A 16,167-nucleotide genomic window follows, 5' to 3' on the forward strand; every position below is an offset into this window, starting at 1 on the left:
TCTCTGGGAAAGAGACCATCAGGGCCAGAAGCCAGGGTTCAGGAAAGGGCCAGCTCCACAGGGTGGGGAGCAGCCTGGAGGCTGGACGCCATGGGACCCTTGGTGGGAAGGATCTCATGATAGGTACAATTCACAGACAGGAGAAAGGAACCAGGTTTAGGATGTTAGTTCTTTTACATGCTAACACCTTTGGTTAATTTACATTTACTCATTCAGCAAGTACAGACTGAAGCTGGGTCAGGCTCTGCCATACAACTGAAGACACATCAATGAGCAAAACACAAAACCCCAGTCCTCATGAGCTGTCTTTCTACTGAGCTGAACTTTGAAATTCAGGTCCTGTCTTGGCACCATTGCTGGGTGCAGTGTGTCTTCCTGGCAGTGTTCTTGTTTCCCCCAGAGAACACTTGTTCAGGGTCAAGGGGAAGGAAAGGTATCTTTTTCCTTCTTGATTAGTGCTTCTTTTTTTTCTCTTGTGGTGCTGGAGATGGAACCCAGAGCCTACCTGGGTGCATGTTAGTCAAGTGCTCTACCACTAGAGCCATGCCTCCAGTCCTAAATCCTACCTCAGCCTCTTGAATAACTGGGATTACAGGTGTGTGCCATCATGCCTGGCTTGGCCAATGACTTTGTTTTAGGGGTTGGGGACACTGGATTTGAACTCAGGACTTGGCACTTGCTAGGCAAGCACTCTCCTGCTTCCAGCCCTTGACCAATGACTTCTTACTCTAAAAACCACCAGAGCTTTTTGAAAGGTTTTTATGGTGGCCTACAAATTAACCATAATGGCATAAATCCTGCATATCTTAAGAAAAAGGAACATTCTGGTATTTAAGCTTTGGAAAAGTGACCTGACTCATCTGGAGTCTCCTAAAAGTATGGCCAAAAGTGTGTGGGGTCCTTCTTGGATGTGTGCGTCTAGGATTCATCGCTGTCAAATTTCCAAACTGAACCCAGCAAACAACTATGTTAATCCAAGGCGTCAGGATCTCCTGTTTACTGTGGCCAAGGAAAGGAAGCTTTGAGCTGGAGATAATTATACGCACAACTTTCACATAAAGATAGTCTGTGCCACAAGATGACAAATCTTATTTCCAAAGTTTCCTGACTTTGTTTGCTCAAGGGGCCTGCTGACAAAGTATCTCTCTTGGACCTTTTGGGCCACGTCAAGCTCACTTCTACTGAGGACTCATGAGGTGCTGGAACTCCCTGCAGCGTCCCAGTGAGTCCTCACAACTAACTCCAGGAGGCGAGTACTCCCCCTATTCACCTCCCATCTTACAGATGAGAAAACTGAGGGAGAGAGCGGTGAGACATTTGCCCCAAGTCCACAGGGCTAGTGAGAAGGGAGACTGGAACCTCAGCCAGCTATCTGACTTGAACCCCACGCTCTCTTGCCTTGGTTTTGATAAGAACTGAGTCAAATTCTCATCAGTTTCCCAACATAGCATCTTTTCCTTTTTAAGTCTGCGATCAAGGCTATCTGTCTTCTGTGAGGGAGGGACTTACGTTCCATTTAATGGAGCAGAAAATCTGGAAGCCCACAGACAACTGTGGGTTGTCATTGCTAAGTCCCTCCTGTGAAGGATAACCTCATGCTGATACCTGGGGGACCAGGTGGTAACAGGCCAGCATGCTCTCAAGAGGAAGATGTCCTTCTACACCAAGTCTTTTTGATCGTGGACCTGTGACATTACACTTATTCAACCAGTACTGACTATTCACAATTTCCACTTAGGCCTTGGAGTCCCCATTACCAAATGCCAGCTTCGTCCACATCTTGGATGTCACTATGAGCTTGATGAGAAGGGACACAGCAAGGCCCTCTGCCAAGAGATTCTAGAAGGCTGTCCCTTGTCCCCATTGCCCACTGGGCCTTTCCATCAATGAAGGACGTTTGCCAAGTTTCCCAAAGGCAGGTCTCCAAGGGAAACATTCATCCAGTCATCATTCAGGACGCCCAACAGATGGGTGGCAAGCCATCTCTCTTCCCATTCTGTTCCATACTAAATTCTGACCCCACTGCCTCTTGGGGTGCCCTTATGGAGACTTAAGTGAGGTAAATGAGGCTGCTGAGTGTTAACCGGAAGGGAAGAGAGGAGACAGAGGCCTAACCCCCTTCAGGAAGACAGGATGTATCTGGCAGGGCTTCTGAGAGCCTAACCCCAGCGTTAGGCTTCTCAGAGATGTTGAAGGCAGCATCTCTGTGAAGACAGAATTAGTGGGACACTGAGCCATTGGTCCAAAAGGATGGCCAAGGCCAGAGCTGGCACAGAAGCAAAGAGTGTGTACCAGGGCCTAGTCAGCACTGCTGAATAGAGGGTGTTGGAGCTACAGAGGTGCCCTGAGTCCTGGAGGAAAAGGAAGGAGGAGAGGGAAGAGCCTTTTATAGGATGCACTTGGTCTTCCTTCGGGCAGAGGGGAGGATGACAAGAAAGGCAGGGCTCCAGTGGCTCATGCCTGGAATCCTAGCTACTCAGGAGCCAGAGATCAGGAGGATTGCAGTTCGAAGCCAGCCCGGGCAAATAGTTGAGAGACCCTATCTTGAAAAACCCTATCACAAAAAATTGGGCTGGTGGAGTGGCTCAAGATGAAGGCCCTGGGTTCAAGCCCCAGTACCACCAAAAAAAAAAGAAAGAAAATGAAAAGCAGGGAGCTCTATGCAATGATATGTCTGTCTTCAAGGACACCCGAGAATCTGGGAGCAAAGACACAGAGGAGTAGGGGACAAGGGAAAAGGGAAAAACACTAGCCCTATCAACCCTGTCAGCCACCTAGATGGCCAGGCTGGGTAACTTGAGGAGGTCGCCCAGGTCCTGCACAGAGGCCAGTGGGGATGGAATAGCTAACCTCCATCTCCTAGAACATTCATTTAGTTAAAGACAGAGCCCCCAGCAAACTGTCACCTTGCCTTGTAGGTCCCTGTTCCCCGCTGGAAAGTAGAAGATGCTGTTTTCTGGAACAAATTCTAACCACAGAAATGAGTGCACTGGCCAAGCAGAAGGAGAGAACCCTGGGGGCAGTGCCAGGCCACTTAGGTGATGGTCAAATGCACAGACTGCTCAGAGGGATCCAAGGACCAACGCCATCTCCACCCTTTACAAACTCTGGGTGACCCAGGACAAGTCTTGAACTCCAGGTCCGTATCTGTGATGTGAGGACAATAATAGCCCTCCACTCCCAGGGTGAGCTGGAGTGCATAAGGTGTTTATTGCTGGGCCCATCATGGAGAAAACGTTTAATACCTGGGAGCAGTTCCAATGACTTTCCCAGTCCAGGAGAGAAAGTCTAAGCCCTGTTGGGCATTGTGGATTGTGTGATTGTGTGGTGTGTGTGTGTGTGTGTGTGTGTGTGTGTGCTGGGAATCAAACCCGGGGCCACATGCATGCTAGGCGAGCACTCTACCACTGAGCTACATCATACAAAATCCAAAATCTTGGATTTTTCAGAATACAAAATTCTAACACTCAGAGAAGAAATAAACCTTGAAGGGAAAGTTACATGGGCCAGGGTGGGGTTGTTTGAATATGTCATTCTGACTGTGCTATTTAGATGACAAATAGTGGGCAGGAAGTGGTTAAAATGAAGGAAGGAGCAGAGAGGAGGGTGACTCAGGCAGAATGTGGACCTTGGCCATGGAGGAGGGGAGCACTTTTCAGGTGGCACCTCACTCACTTGGTGCTGTTCAGAAGGTCAAAACAACGCCCCCAGGACAGCTCAGAGATGACTCTCCATCAGAAACCAGGAGCACAGCAGTGACTGAGAGAGTCAGAGACTCTTGCTAAAGCGCCTGCCTTTGGCAAAGTGTCTCACCAGGACAGTGCAAAATGCCTTTCACTCCAGCCTTCTCACATGTCTTTCTGACAGCAGATTCAGGACAATGGCTAGAGCCATGTGCAGGCAGTCAGTGAAGACTCCGCACTTCAAGCATGGACACTGAGCAGCTGCAGGGGGAGCAGCAAAGCTACGCTAGCTGGCAGGCTGAAGTTTTGAGATGCCCCAGACAAACTGCAGACCCCACAGGGCTTGGAACAGTATGGAGCCCAGAAGAGGCATCCAAGGAAATAAACGCTCAGGATGAGACCTGGGTGAGGAGGAGAAAGGTGCTTTCTCTTTACCTCATTTACATTCTTTAATGATAGGCAAAACCATTCTTCCTGAACTCAACACAGGAATCCCACGACTTTCCCTGGAAGAATGGGTGTATGTTTACTTCAGGAAAACAATGAATCATGAAATGAATCATCTTTCTATTCTTGCTTTGGCTGCCAGGAAGCTCAGAACCAAATTCACACCTCACCTTTAGAAATTAGGTGAGACCCTGTGATTTAAATATTTATGTCCTAATTTTCCCCTGGTCTTTTTTCTGACATTGATTTTTATTAATTTTTTTTCCTATTTTAATATATATAATTTTGGAAGTCATTTTAGATCCACCTTTGTAGAGAGCACAGGATATTGTCATGTAGAATCACTGTGTGTAAAAGAAAAAATAAAAGCTCTGGTCTTTTTCTGCAAGCAGAGGGAAGTTGGGGTGACCAAGTGAAACTGAGGTTATCAGGGCCAAGGGTATGGAGAGGGAATGAGTGTGTACGCATTTAAGTACTGGGAATAAACTTGAAGGGAAGGGAGCTGCCCTAGGGCTAAAGACAATCCCTGCATGTCTGGAGTGATCGAGGCTCCTCTGGGGATTCTACAGAGGACAGGGGTAGCAGCCAAGTTAACTTGTATCTGAGTCACCAGTGAGAGGCCGGAAGGCTCGCCACCCTTCTCCCCAGGTGGAGAAAGCGCACTGCTTCGCCGGCCATCGTGCTTTTACAGGACAAGCCTTGAATGTCCGTCACGTAGTCACTGAAGTAAACCGCGGGCAGGTTCCGTGTTCTGTTAGCACATCGCTCGCACACCGACCTGCAGGAAAGCACGCAGAGCGTGAGCGGGACGCTCTCAGCCCCGTCCCATTCAATATTCATTCGCTCATTTGGACTCAGGCACAGTTGACACAGACTGTCCATCTGGGGATGACCAGGAGGTAGCCAGGTGGCACCTAGATGACCTGAAAGCATCAGAAACCAAAAAGTTCTCGAACAAAACACATCCTAAGAGCAAGCAGCAGGGGTGCTGTTCTCAGCTGTTGATGCATCAGAGGTTCATGTTGTTTACCAGCTAGTGAGTCCCAGAGAGAAGGGGACTGTCCCACTCTTGGCTCAATGTCCAGGCTCCCAGGGGAAGGGGCCACTGCACCGTGGAGCCTCTTGGTCTTAGGAAGAGGCTGAAGCATCAAACTGGACCAACAGAGGAGGCTGTCTCAACTGGCCACTGGTCACCAGAGTGAGACACTGAAAAGGCCAAATGGACCCCCAAAGCCTCCGGGCTGGGCCCTCCCTCCGCTGGGCTCTGCTCCCCCACCCAGCTCTGCCCACACCCTGGACCCCTCAGACCAGTGTCAGAACCCAGCCCTCCTCTTCTCCCAACCCTCCTGAGGGACACCACCCGCTTAGCACCACATCGAAGTCTCCTCCAGGGCAGGTCCCCACCTGACTGGGCCTGTCACCCTCCTGGCTTCATCTCCCTCTTCTGATGCCTTCTGTGTGAAGTCACCTTTTGTGTAGAATCACATGCAGCCATCACTTCCTGTCCTCTCCCTGCTCTGGCTATTCACTTCACCCAATCTACTCACCACATGACGTCTGATGGATCATATGGAACCCTCAGAGCAGGGACCAAACGCTCCCTGTGGCTCTGTCCCAGCACCTGGCACAGTGGATGGTGCACAGTGGGTGCTCAGCAACCCCCACTGTGTACGGATGAATGATTCGATGCTCTTGAAGAGACAGAGACGAACCAGGCTCAGCGCTGAGGTAGAACCTGGTCTCCGTTGTCACATGGCCCCAAGCGAAGCACTGAAGCAGGACGACAGTCACAAATGTCACATGGCCCCAAGTGCAGGTGATGAAACACAGTGAGGCTTTTTCCAAAAATAAATGACTTTCACCAGGTCCGGGTTGTAATAGTGAGGGCTGCGGGAAACACCTGGGCTTTACAACAATCCAGAAGAATCCCTCAAGACAAAAGCAATTTGGGTGGCAATAATTTGGAGGGAAAGCAATTCCACCCAAAGAATAAAACACATTATTTGCAGAAATTGTTTTAGTGTAGTGGATTGTACCCTTTTCAAGTGTCTTGCTTAAATTTCACAATATTTAATTTTACCCGCTACTTTAAATTTCTAGTTAATTTTTTAGTCAACTTAATTCTGTTCATTTACAAAATTTTTCATGGTGAAATGTCACATACATACATAAAGGTAGGTAAAACAGAAAAGTGCTGCTTAGCAAATTATTATAAACGCCCACAAAATATCCCCCAGGCAAGAACCAAGACATTGCTGGCCCCTAGGTGTCCCCAGGTGCCACTCCCCTGACACAGTGCCCCCCACCCCACCCCCATCAACTGTCAAAGACACACTGCCCTGCCTGCTGGTGGGGTGGACACAGCTTTCTTGCCTTATCATTTTGCCTCCCTTGCACACAGCTCTATGCACTCTGGTTGAATTCTTTACATTTGCTTTAGAAACTTGTGTAAATCACGCTGCGTTATGTTTTTCAGCTGACTTCTCTCACTGAACATTATGTTGGTGAGATCTGTCTATGGTTATGTGGCAGGAGTGTGTTCCTTTTCATTACCGGATTGTAAGGTTTGAAACAGCAAAATATTAGAAATAAACTAAATGTCAAAAATAGGGGATTGGCTGAAGTATAGAGTTTAGAAAACAGGACACTCCATTACAATCCTATTTAGGTTAAAAGTGAAGAAAGAAAAAGCAAGGAGAAAGAAAAAGAGAACCAAAGACTAAAGGAAAATGCATCCACATGATGCATAGAGAAGGGTCTGGAAAAATATGCCATATTTGACCTATAGAGCATGAAAGGGTGCAAGGTCCTTTCTGAAGTGTCTCTCTCTCTCTCTCTCTTTCTCTCCATGCACTTTTGCACATGGATTGGCTTAAGTGCCTGGTATTCCTATAATGAGCACTAATTGCTTTTGTTATGAAAAAACCCACTGGAAGGAATTTAACCAAAGAAAAGAATTTACAATGCAATAATAAGTCATAATCAAAGAAAAGGATTTGGAATTTCAGGGAAATTTTAGGGGTCTCCACCCCACATCTAGTTAATTTTCAGCCAATTAGGTCTCTTCTACTTGTTTGGCATTTTGCGTGTGTGAGTTTTCTGTTTTCATAAATTGATTAAACATGAATGTCCCAACCATAGCTAACGCGCTTCTGCGGTTTGCAAATTCCTCACCCGCTGTGTATGTGAGGTGACATTGCTGCTTCTCAATCCCATGGTCACCCACTTTGTCTCGCCTCGCTGTATTTATGATAGATGAAAACTACCTAAATTCATCTCAACCGGCCTGCTTCAGCTGACTAAACCACATGTCCCAAAGTCAAGCAGGCTTAAGTTTCGATCCCAGTCCAGCCACCGAGCAATTGAGCAGTTTTAGGCAAGTGGGGAAAACCGTCGGTGTGGGTGTTTTGGGAGAACAAGGAAGAAATGGTCCAGTCAGCAACCCACAAGTCAGCGCCCTTGGGGCACGGTAACTTGTCGCTGTAGAGGCTCTCCGTGCATTAGTGTGTTTCACAGCGTCTGCCCCTCCTCCACAGCAAAGTTGTGACAATCAAAATGCCCCCAGACACTGCCAGTGCTGCCTTAGACTTGTCCTTCTTCCTCATCTTCCTAACAAATGCCCCCAAATCCTGTTGAACCCCTTGGTGTTCCCTTTGACACAGGTGGCCTTTCCTCACAGCGTGTTTGGCCTGCGCCTTGGCCAGTGCGGAGTCCCCCACCAGACATCCTCCTCCATCACGTCTTGTCCCTGCCTCCCCTCTGTGGGCTGCTGTCATGTCACTGGGCCAAAACCCAGCGCTGTGTGGATGACACAGACACTTTTCTTCCCCATCTTTCCTCCCTGCACAAACCCACGCAGGAGTAGAGGACCTGTACACCACTGGCAGGTATGTATATGTTGTAGAGTTTGCTTTTGTTTCTGCCAAAAATACTATTAATTTATAACACTTTTTTAACTGAGTGCATCTTAGAGCGAAGAAACTCAGCATGTGCCTCCCTGGCCTCTAGAGTTTCCTCAAAGGTCATGTGGGACTCCATATCTTCCCCTCCAGTCACCCGTTAGCTGGCACCAGCCTGGCTGGCCCTCGGCCTCCTCCCTTTCTTCCCTTTCCTCACCTCTTCCTGGAAACACCCATTCACTCTTCTTTCAAATTAAGTTTAAAGATGTCCTCTAAGGAGCAGCCCTGAGCTCAGCCCTGCCAGGTAGTTGCTGAGACCCCTCCTTCCTGCCCCGGTGCTGATGGGAGTGGGAAGGGGGCTGCAATGCCACTCTATGGCCTGCTGCCTCCTTGTCCCCAACTGTGATTTCCTGGAGGGCAGGACTCACTGCCCGTGCAGGAGCTCATTGGGACAGGGTTAATCCTCAGGCAATGAGGACCTGGAGCCAAGCCCCAGGCTCAGGGAGTCACCAAGGTCACCAAGTTAGGGAATGCCAGCCCACAACATCTGGGCAGTCAACACCTGAGAATCAATTTATTAACCCTCAATGAGAAACCTACCAACCAGGTGGCCTGGACAGTCACAGCCTCCCCAGAGTTTGCTCTCCTTACACACCAGCCAGGAAGTTCCATTACCTGCAGTTGCTAAGCAACAGTGACTCTGGACAGCAGCCGTGAGTGATGGGTCTAGAACGTGGGATGGTGTCATCTCAGCCAACTGCTTCGGTGGCTGAGGACCAGAAAGGCCAGGTCACCTCTCTAGGGGATGGAGGCCGACCCCTGCCTTAACTAGCACGCCACAAGGGAAGCAGGTGCAGCCTTTGGTCTCTGACTCTGCTGCCTTCCACGTCTTTCCATCATGCAATTCCTTCAGCCTAGTCCTCAAGCAAACCCTGGGCACCTGGGAAGGCCAGGCCCTCCTTTGGATGACTACATTCGGATTTCATCATTTCTCTTTCTCATTGCTGCCAAGGACCACCCACACCTGGCACTCAGTAGGTGACACTAATAACTACTTGCTTCTAGGGTTGTTTTTCAGACATGGGGTTTAGTTAGCAATTCTGAAGCTACTTTCTGAGTATTTTAGCATTGAGCAAATAAGTAACCTGGAAGCAGGTTCCATTGCTGGGAAAGGACATGCAGATATGGGGAGGGAGGCTGGGATGAGATTAACAGTGTTGGATTGGACTGGAGGAATAGAAGTGAACTCGTATTTTTAATACATACAGAAAGAGAACGAGAAATAAAGTAAGATGTGCTATATATTTTTTTTCTTAGCTCCAACCACCGAGAGGACCTTACATCCCAGTAGCAGTAAGGACACCTACCACCCAGATCCTGGTTTCTGAATACCAGAGCCCACCGGCAGGAAGCAGGGCTCTTTGAAGAAATGGCTGGTGCAGGCCTGGATGAGCTGAATCTGGAATATGTTGTGTCAGAAAAGAAGGAAGGGCTCAGTTATGATGGGAACATGCCCCAAGAAGACAGGAGTCAGTTGAAGAGACTCCCATAGCCAAATCTAAAGTGATTTGCACATCAGAATAAACAATGATGGCCAGGCACTGGTGGATCCTAGCTACTCAGGAGGCAGAGATCAGGAGGATCAAGTTTTAAGGCCAGTCCAGGCAAAAAGTTTGAGACTCTTTCCTGAAAATACCTAGCACAAAAAAGGGCTGTTGGAGTGGCTCAAGTGGTAGAGCGCCTGTCTAGCAAGCACGAGTCCCTGAGTTCAAGCTCTAGTATGGTCATACACACAAAAAAAAGGTCAAAGTCGTGAAAACAGAGACAGACTGAGGAATTGTTCAGATGAAAGGAGACCAAAGAGACCTGACAACTTGAAGCAGTGTGTGACTGAATTGGATCCTGGACTACAAAATAACTTTTTCTTTGTCTAGAAAGATTATTGGGGTAATTAAAGAAATTTTAATAAGGTCTGTCAATCAAATAATAGTAGCATCACATCAGCATGGATTTCCTGATTTTGATCATTCTGTTATGCTTATACAGGAGAATGTCATTTTAAAAAGATAATCACTGAAGTCATTTGAGGTAAACGTGCATTGTATTTATATTTGCGCATGTGTGTGTGAGGCAGTCCAGGGGTTTGGGCTCAGGGTCTTGCACTTGATAGGCAGGTGCTCTACCACTTGATCCATGCCCCCAGCCCTTTTTTGCTTCAGTTATTTTTCAGATAGGGTCTTACATTTTGCCTGGGGCCAGCCTGGATGGTGAGCCTCCTACCTATGCCTCCTGTGTAGCTGGGATTACATATGTGTACACCACGCCCAGTTTATTGAGATGGAGTCTTGCCAAATTTTTGCCTGACCTGGCTTTAAACTTTGATCCTCATGATCTCTGCCCACCCAAGAAACTGGGATTACAGGTGTGAGTCACTGTACCTGGCCCCTGTATTTGCAATTTTCAAATGGTTCAGAGAAAGAGAACGGGGTAGAGAATGATACATTGGTAAAATATTAACATTGGGAATCTAGATGAAACATTTGGAAATTCTTTGTACTACTCTTGCAATTTTTCTGTAAGTCTGAAATGATTTCAACACAAATGTTTAAAAATAAATATTTGCTCGATAAAAAAACATGAGGGATTCTCTAGTTTACTCTGGGGAGTTGGTAGGCTTCCAGTGTGTGGTGGTCATTGTTAGAAAGGGGCCAGGAGCTGCCTCTTCCCTGGAGGTGGCACGATATCCCAGGCCAAGGCTTTTCAAGCAGTGAGAATCACCTGGAATTTTTGCTCAGGTAGTCTAGGCCCAGCCAGACTAGGTGGGATCCAAGAGTCTGTGTGTCTATGAAGGACCCAGGTGACACTACTGCTACCTTTCTGCTGGTCACCTGAGGGTAGAGGACAGATGGGAGCAGACTGTCACTAGTCTCCCTGGAGAGTCTGCTGTGCCTCTGCCTTACTCCCTGTCCACCTTACCATCATGTCAGCCTCAGCCCCTCTGTCAATGCTGCCACAGATTCTGGGCTGGATATTGCTGCTGTTCTACTCCATTCTGTACCCAGGGGACACTGGCAGAGTGGCTCAAGTGGTAGTGTGCCTTCCTAGCAAGCGTGAAGCCCTGAGTTCAAACCCCAGTACCAAAAATAAATAATTAAATAATAATAAAAAAAACTGAACCTGTACCCAGGGGACTCTTTGCCCCTCCAAGGCTCAGACACCCACCTGTAAGTCTGCTCTGGGGAGCAGACCCTCATGATGCAGCTAAAACTCACTTTTCCTGGCTTCTCCCCCAGGTTCTCCCTTAGACACTCGGTTTCCTGGGAGTAGCAGCTCACAGTCCTGAATGCGGCCACGTTTGTTGTCACTCTCATGCCCATGAAGCACCTGCCTCAATGACATTCGGGTCTCCAGGTAAAAAGCACCATGTGGCCCCTTCCTGGGGCAGGGGAGGCTGTTCTGTAGACATTGCAGAGCCCTCCTCTAGCTGGATTCACTCAAGGTATTCCCTTCCCCTAGGAAAGGTAGCTGGCTGGGAGCCTGCCAGCTCAGAGGGGCTCTCCTCCCTCAGAACCAGGAAAAGGGGGTGTCTGTTGCAGGACACCCATCTAAGTCTGCCTAAGACAGGGCTCAACCCCCTTCCATGTGAGGACAGAGATGGCTTGAGCATTGCCCCAAAATTCTGGCCTAGCCACCCAATTCCCCATCTCCTTCCCACCTCCCCACTCACCTGCTCCTTACCCGCCCTTCTGCAGCCTCACAAGGTTAGGATCTGAAGGACCTAGAGGAAAATAGGTCACAGGGAGGTGCCACCTGGTTGTTCCTCAAGAAAGGGCTTGGCCCAAGAGAGCAGCAGCAATTGTGAAGCCAGAAGACAGGCTGAAAAGTAGACCTGAGAAGGGAACAGGGACCTGGGAGGCACCAGGGCACTGCCCTGTTCCCAAACCTCCCTTTCTTGGCCAGAGATGGCCTCCTGATCCACACCTGCCCTTCACCCCATGTCCAGGGCTGAGAGCTAATTCCAGTCAATGTGCTTGGCTGCCCAGTGACAGGGCTTCAAAAAACCTGGGGATTAGGGGCCAAGTTACATCGCAGGTCCCAGGAGAGTCATAGCTGACACCTGAGGGAGGCTGGCTCAGATCAGCATGGAGGTCCAGAGGCATTGCAGAAGGCAGGCCCACCCTGGCCTCCTGTCCCTCGCCTCTCCACTAGGGAGTTGTCCAGATGGATCCAGAAGAGGCTTGTTCCACCTGGAGAGGGAAAACGGCCACTCACACCTCCCATCAAGAGACTTTCGTAGCTCGTTCCATGCCCGTGTTCCTGCACGGTCCAGTCTCTGGCCTTGCACTGACATTCCTGGGCTCATTGTGGAGTCTCTGGGCCAACCTCTCCAAGGACAGGTCGGTGAGGTACTTAGTGAGGAGGCATGAGATTTGGGACAGATCTGAGCCTCGTGGAGCTTTCTGTCCACTCAGCTTCTCCTTTCAGCTCTAGGGGTTTTCAGATTCCCAGACCTGCTAAGTTCCAGAGGAAAAGGCAAGAAGCTAGAGGCAATTAGGAGGTGGACCCCTGAAAGACCTCCATTCCTGGCTCTGAGAATGTCCTCCGCCTCTATCTGGTGTTGCTAGTTTCAGGCTCCTGAACAAATCCCCCCAGGAAGAAGGTGCCAAAGCCTCTGCCAGCTGCCTGAGCCCCCCACTGCTGCTACCCTCTTGTCCCCCAGAACTCCCGTGGGCGGCCCACACAAGTCAACACTTGTCTCCTGTCCTTACTTTGTGTATCCAAGTTCTGGCTCCCACAGTGACCATAAAAACCTATTTACCTGGCAGATACCTTTCCATTTGTTTACAACTAACCATCGTTTTCCAATCCCCAGTCAAGACATGTCACAAATAGCCTTAGGGTAACTTTCGGGTACGAGGAGCAATTTGGATGTAGACTATTATAGATTAGTATAATCTAGAATAGAATAATTAGAAGAATTATGACTAGATTAGAAATGATAAGAGGAATTAGAGAGTGAATAAGTCAAAATATTTTAAGTTGAGCTGTCTTAGAAAACCTAAGACCTGTAATTACTGTGTATTTCTTTTCTTTTTTTAAAAAAATAAACAACAGATATATATTTCTCACAGTTCTGTAGGGCAGGAAGTCCAAAATCAAGGCACCAGCAGATTTAGGGTCATTTCTTCTATGTCCTCAGACCAAGCACACAGTAAAGACTCGAGTCTTCCTTGTTTTTGTCACTTTCTCCCTATTCCCCCCCCCTCATCTACCCCACCCTCTCCCAATCAGCACATTACATGGGTTTTCCACAAACCGATCTTTATTGGTTTTTGAAGTAATCAAATTATTGGCACAAGTCTCAATGGGTTTCAAAGCAAATGACAGAAGAAAACATACCACTGGCTGGTGGGAAGACTCTTCAGGGAGGCATCCCATAGCAACTGTCACCCTTGCCCAAGGCTCTGGCACATGAGGGCTCTGTGGTCAGACCCAGCCCAGCTGAGCAGGCTTCTTGAACCTAAGCCACACCTCAGAGGATCTGAAGGGGTCCCCAGTTCTCTCTCAAAGACAGACATTTCTAGCCTTTTTGGAAGCGTCTTCTGACCTTCAAGTCACTGCAATCAACAGCAGCTCAACAACCATGGGGACCATGCCAGGCTGTTCTCCCTCCCATGTGCCATTTTTATGAAGTCTCCCACACCAGGGGCAGAGCAAGGCCCTGTAGGAGGGAGGGGAGCCAGGAGCAAGAGTGAGCTTTAGGGGCTGACCACACCCAATGGCTCCCCAGGGAATACCTGCCCCCCACAATGGTGGGTCTCCCCACCAATGCTGGAAAGCAAGGAGAAAGGGCTTCTTAATAGGAGGGCTGCTGCTGCCCCTCCTGTGAGGAGGGGTCCTCCTCAATGAGCTCCAGGTCAAACTCATCTTCCAGGGAGCCTCCGACAGGCAGGAGGCGGAACTTCTTTCCCTTCAGGGTGCACGTGCGATGCTCAAAGTCCAGGACAGCGTTGTGGTCCTGGAGCACGTCTGTGCCAATGATGGCTTCTTCAGCACTTGCGTTGGCCACTAGGAACTCTGCCTTCAGCTTCAGCTTACCCAGGGACACCACTGTGTCCCAGACGCCCAGAATCTTCATTTCAGCCCCATTGGCCACTTTTACCACATTCTCAAAGGGTCGCAGGGTATCCAGATCGCCATCGGTGACCTCCTCCCACAGGCTCGGGTGGACCACGGAGACCTGGGCCCCAGAGTCTACCAGGAACCTCACGGGTATCTTGCCAATCTTCCCCTTGAGGTAATAGCCCTTACCCATGCTGTTGGCAAACACAATCTCCTTGGGCCGGAGGCTGTGGGCAGCTTCTGGGCTCCCAAAGGCCTGCAGGAGTGTCTCCTTCACAGTCCTGTAGTCTCCCTGGTCCTGGGGACTGAGTCCATTGTAGACCTCCAGGGCATCTCCCCTGAGTGACTCTTGCAGGAACCGGAGCTTGGTGGCATGGTCCCAATGGTTGAGGTCATCAATGACCTCAAAGCGGTGCAGCCAGAGGCTTGGGGCTACATTGGCCCCATCAAAAGGCTCTGGGATGAACGCATGCTCCCGGCGGCCTCCCTGGCTCCTGGTTCCACTCGCAGCCATCCCTCTGCTCAACTCTGGAACCTCAGCAGCAACCCAGGCCAAGTAGAGAAAGCCACAGAGCAGTGTCGACGCAATCACGCTGGAGAACAAGGCCTCTAGAAGCAGAGTGTTGCTTACTTGCCCAGCAGGGGCAAGCAGAAGGGATCAGACAAGGGCTATGCGGCTGGGCACAGAGGTGGGTGGTTTGTGGCCTGCTTGCTCTGCAGAGCCTTTTTGATGCCTAGCCTGGGCCCCCAGGGCTCCCCATTCTCCTTTGTTCTGGAAGCTCCACCCCCCCCATCATCCCGCCCTCCTGCCAGCATCCTGCCTGACTAGCAGGATCGGTGCCTCACCCTTCTGCATCCATCCATGGGACTGACATAGGCCAGCCCACGTGGCAAGAAAGGCAGTCTCAGTGGGGGAAGGGGTACCTGAGTACCCTCCCCAGCCTGTGTCCCAGAATAACCCAGATGAGGACATGGAGGATGTTATGATGTTCAGGTGTTTGTCAATAGCCAGAGAAGGCAGGGGAAGGCCAAGAGCAGACTCCCTCAGCTTTTAGACTGGGGAAGTCCCCTTTGCTTATCCCAAGTGACCATCTTGAGTGGTCACAGCAAAGGAGCTTACAATGATTGAACTCCCACTATGTGCCAGGAACTGATTAGGTTTCTCTCATACATTCTAAAGCAAAGAGAGGCCCCTAGAAGATTCTCTGGAATGAGAGGTAAAGTAGGGACCCAGAATCAAGAATGCAAAGAAATAATTGTTGAGTTAAGACACACACACACAAGATCACTTTATATGAACTCAATTACTGCAGTAATCTTCCTTCATTGGTCACTCCTAATTCAGAGTCAGCCCTGTTCTGCGCTAGGCCTCATATCTGTGGGCTCTCATTAAGGTCCACAACTGGGCTGGCATAGACCTTGGACTTGTGGGAGTGAATGCCAGAATCCAGGATCTCATTCCAAGTCTGGGTGGTCCCCGTACTGGACTCATGCATTGTCTACTCCCTACTCAGCCCCCCCACTTTCTAGGACCCTTTCAATGAGCCCCTTCCCCAGCACTGCAGCCCCTCCTCCCCTACCCCCAGTACAGGGGAGTGCCCCAGAACGGGGCAGTCTCACTCTCCTTGGTTCGGAGTGAGAAAACATCTGGCACATTGGTCAAGCCACTGGAGAGGAACTGGAAGGCTTTGACTGGAGGAGGAGGTCTGAGTGACACCCCTCTGTTACTGACGGTGAAGGCTACAGATGCCATGGACCAGATCTGTGAGCCCCAAGACTGGAGGCCTTGCGTGGGCCTGTGTGGGGAGACTGGGGCTGTGGAAGGGACCCAGATTCATGACCCTGTTTAAATGTCATCACCTCTCTGTCCCTAGCACATGCACACACACTGGCTGAACACACGGTACAGTGTGCTCTAATGGTATGTTCACCTATTTGACTCCTGTAACACACCATGCTGGGGCCCACAAACCTATCCTTCACGATTGTCACCAGCCCCCATAAAAACTTACTCT

At 49.6% G+C, this 16,167-nt stretch overlaps 1 protein-coding gene and 1 long non-coding RNA gene across 3 annotated transcripts; both read right to left on the reverse strand.

The window, feature by feature from the left end:
• Positions 1-4,147: 4,147 nt before the first annotated feature.
• Positions 4,148-13,248, reverse strand: LOC141414835 (uncharacterized). 2 transcript variants are annotated; one of them, XR_012439734.1, is made up of 5 exons: positions 11,757-13,248; positions 9,397-9,488; positions 8,705-8,798; positions 5,678-6,017; positions 4,148-4,908 (listed from the first exon to the last, which is right to left on the reverse strand). It is a non-coding gene; the product is annotated as an uncharacterized lncRNA (long non-coding RNA). The 2 variants fall into 2 exon arrangements; XR_012439733.1 differs by having other exon boundaries at positions 4,148-6,017.
• An 86-nt stretch (positions 13,249-13,334) lies between these two features.
• On the reverse strand, positions 13,335-14,896 carry Asprv1 (aspartic peptidase retroviral like 1). The gene has a single exon (XM_020152739.2). The coding sequence runs from the start codon at positions 14,664-14,666 to the stop codon at positions 13,887-13,889; it is 780 nt and encodes a 259-aa protein (XP_020008328.2). The 5' UTR covers positions 14,667-14,896; the 3' UTR covers positions 13,335-13,886.
• Between the last annotated feature and the right edge of the window lie 1,271 nt (positions 14,897-16,167).

The sequence above is a fragment of the Castor canadensis genome, chromosome 12 (assembly GCF_047511655.1).
Source record: "Castor canadensis chromosome 12, mCasCan1.hap1v2, whole genome shotgun sequence".
Classification (NCBI taxonomy): Eukaryota; Metazoa; Chordata; class Mammalia; order Rodentia; family Castoridae; genus Castor; species Castor canadensis.

Excerpts from the sequence above, each read along its gene's own strand:
- Asprv1 (XM_020152739.2), bottom strand. The coding sequence starts at position 14,666 with ATGGCTGCGAGTGGAACCAGGAGCCAGGGAGGCCGCCGGGAGCATGCG.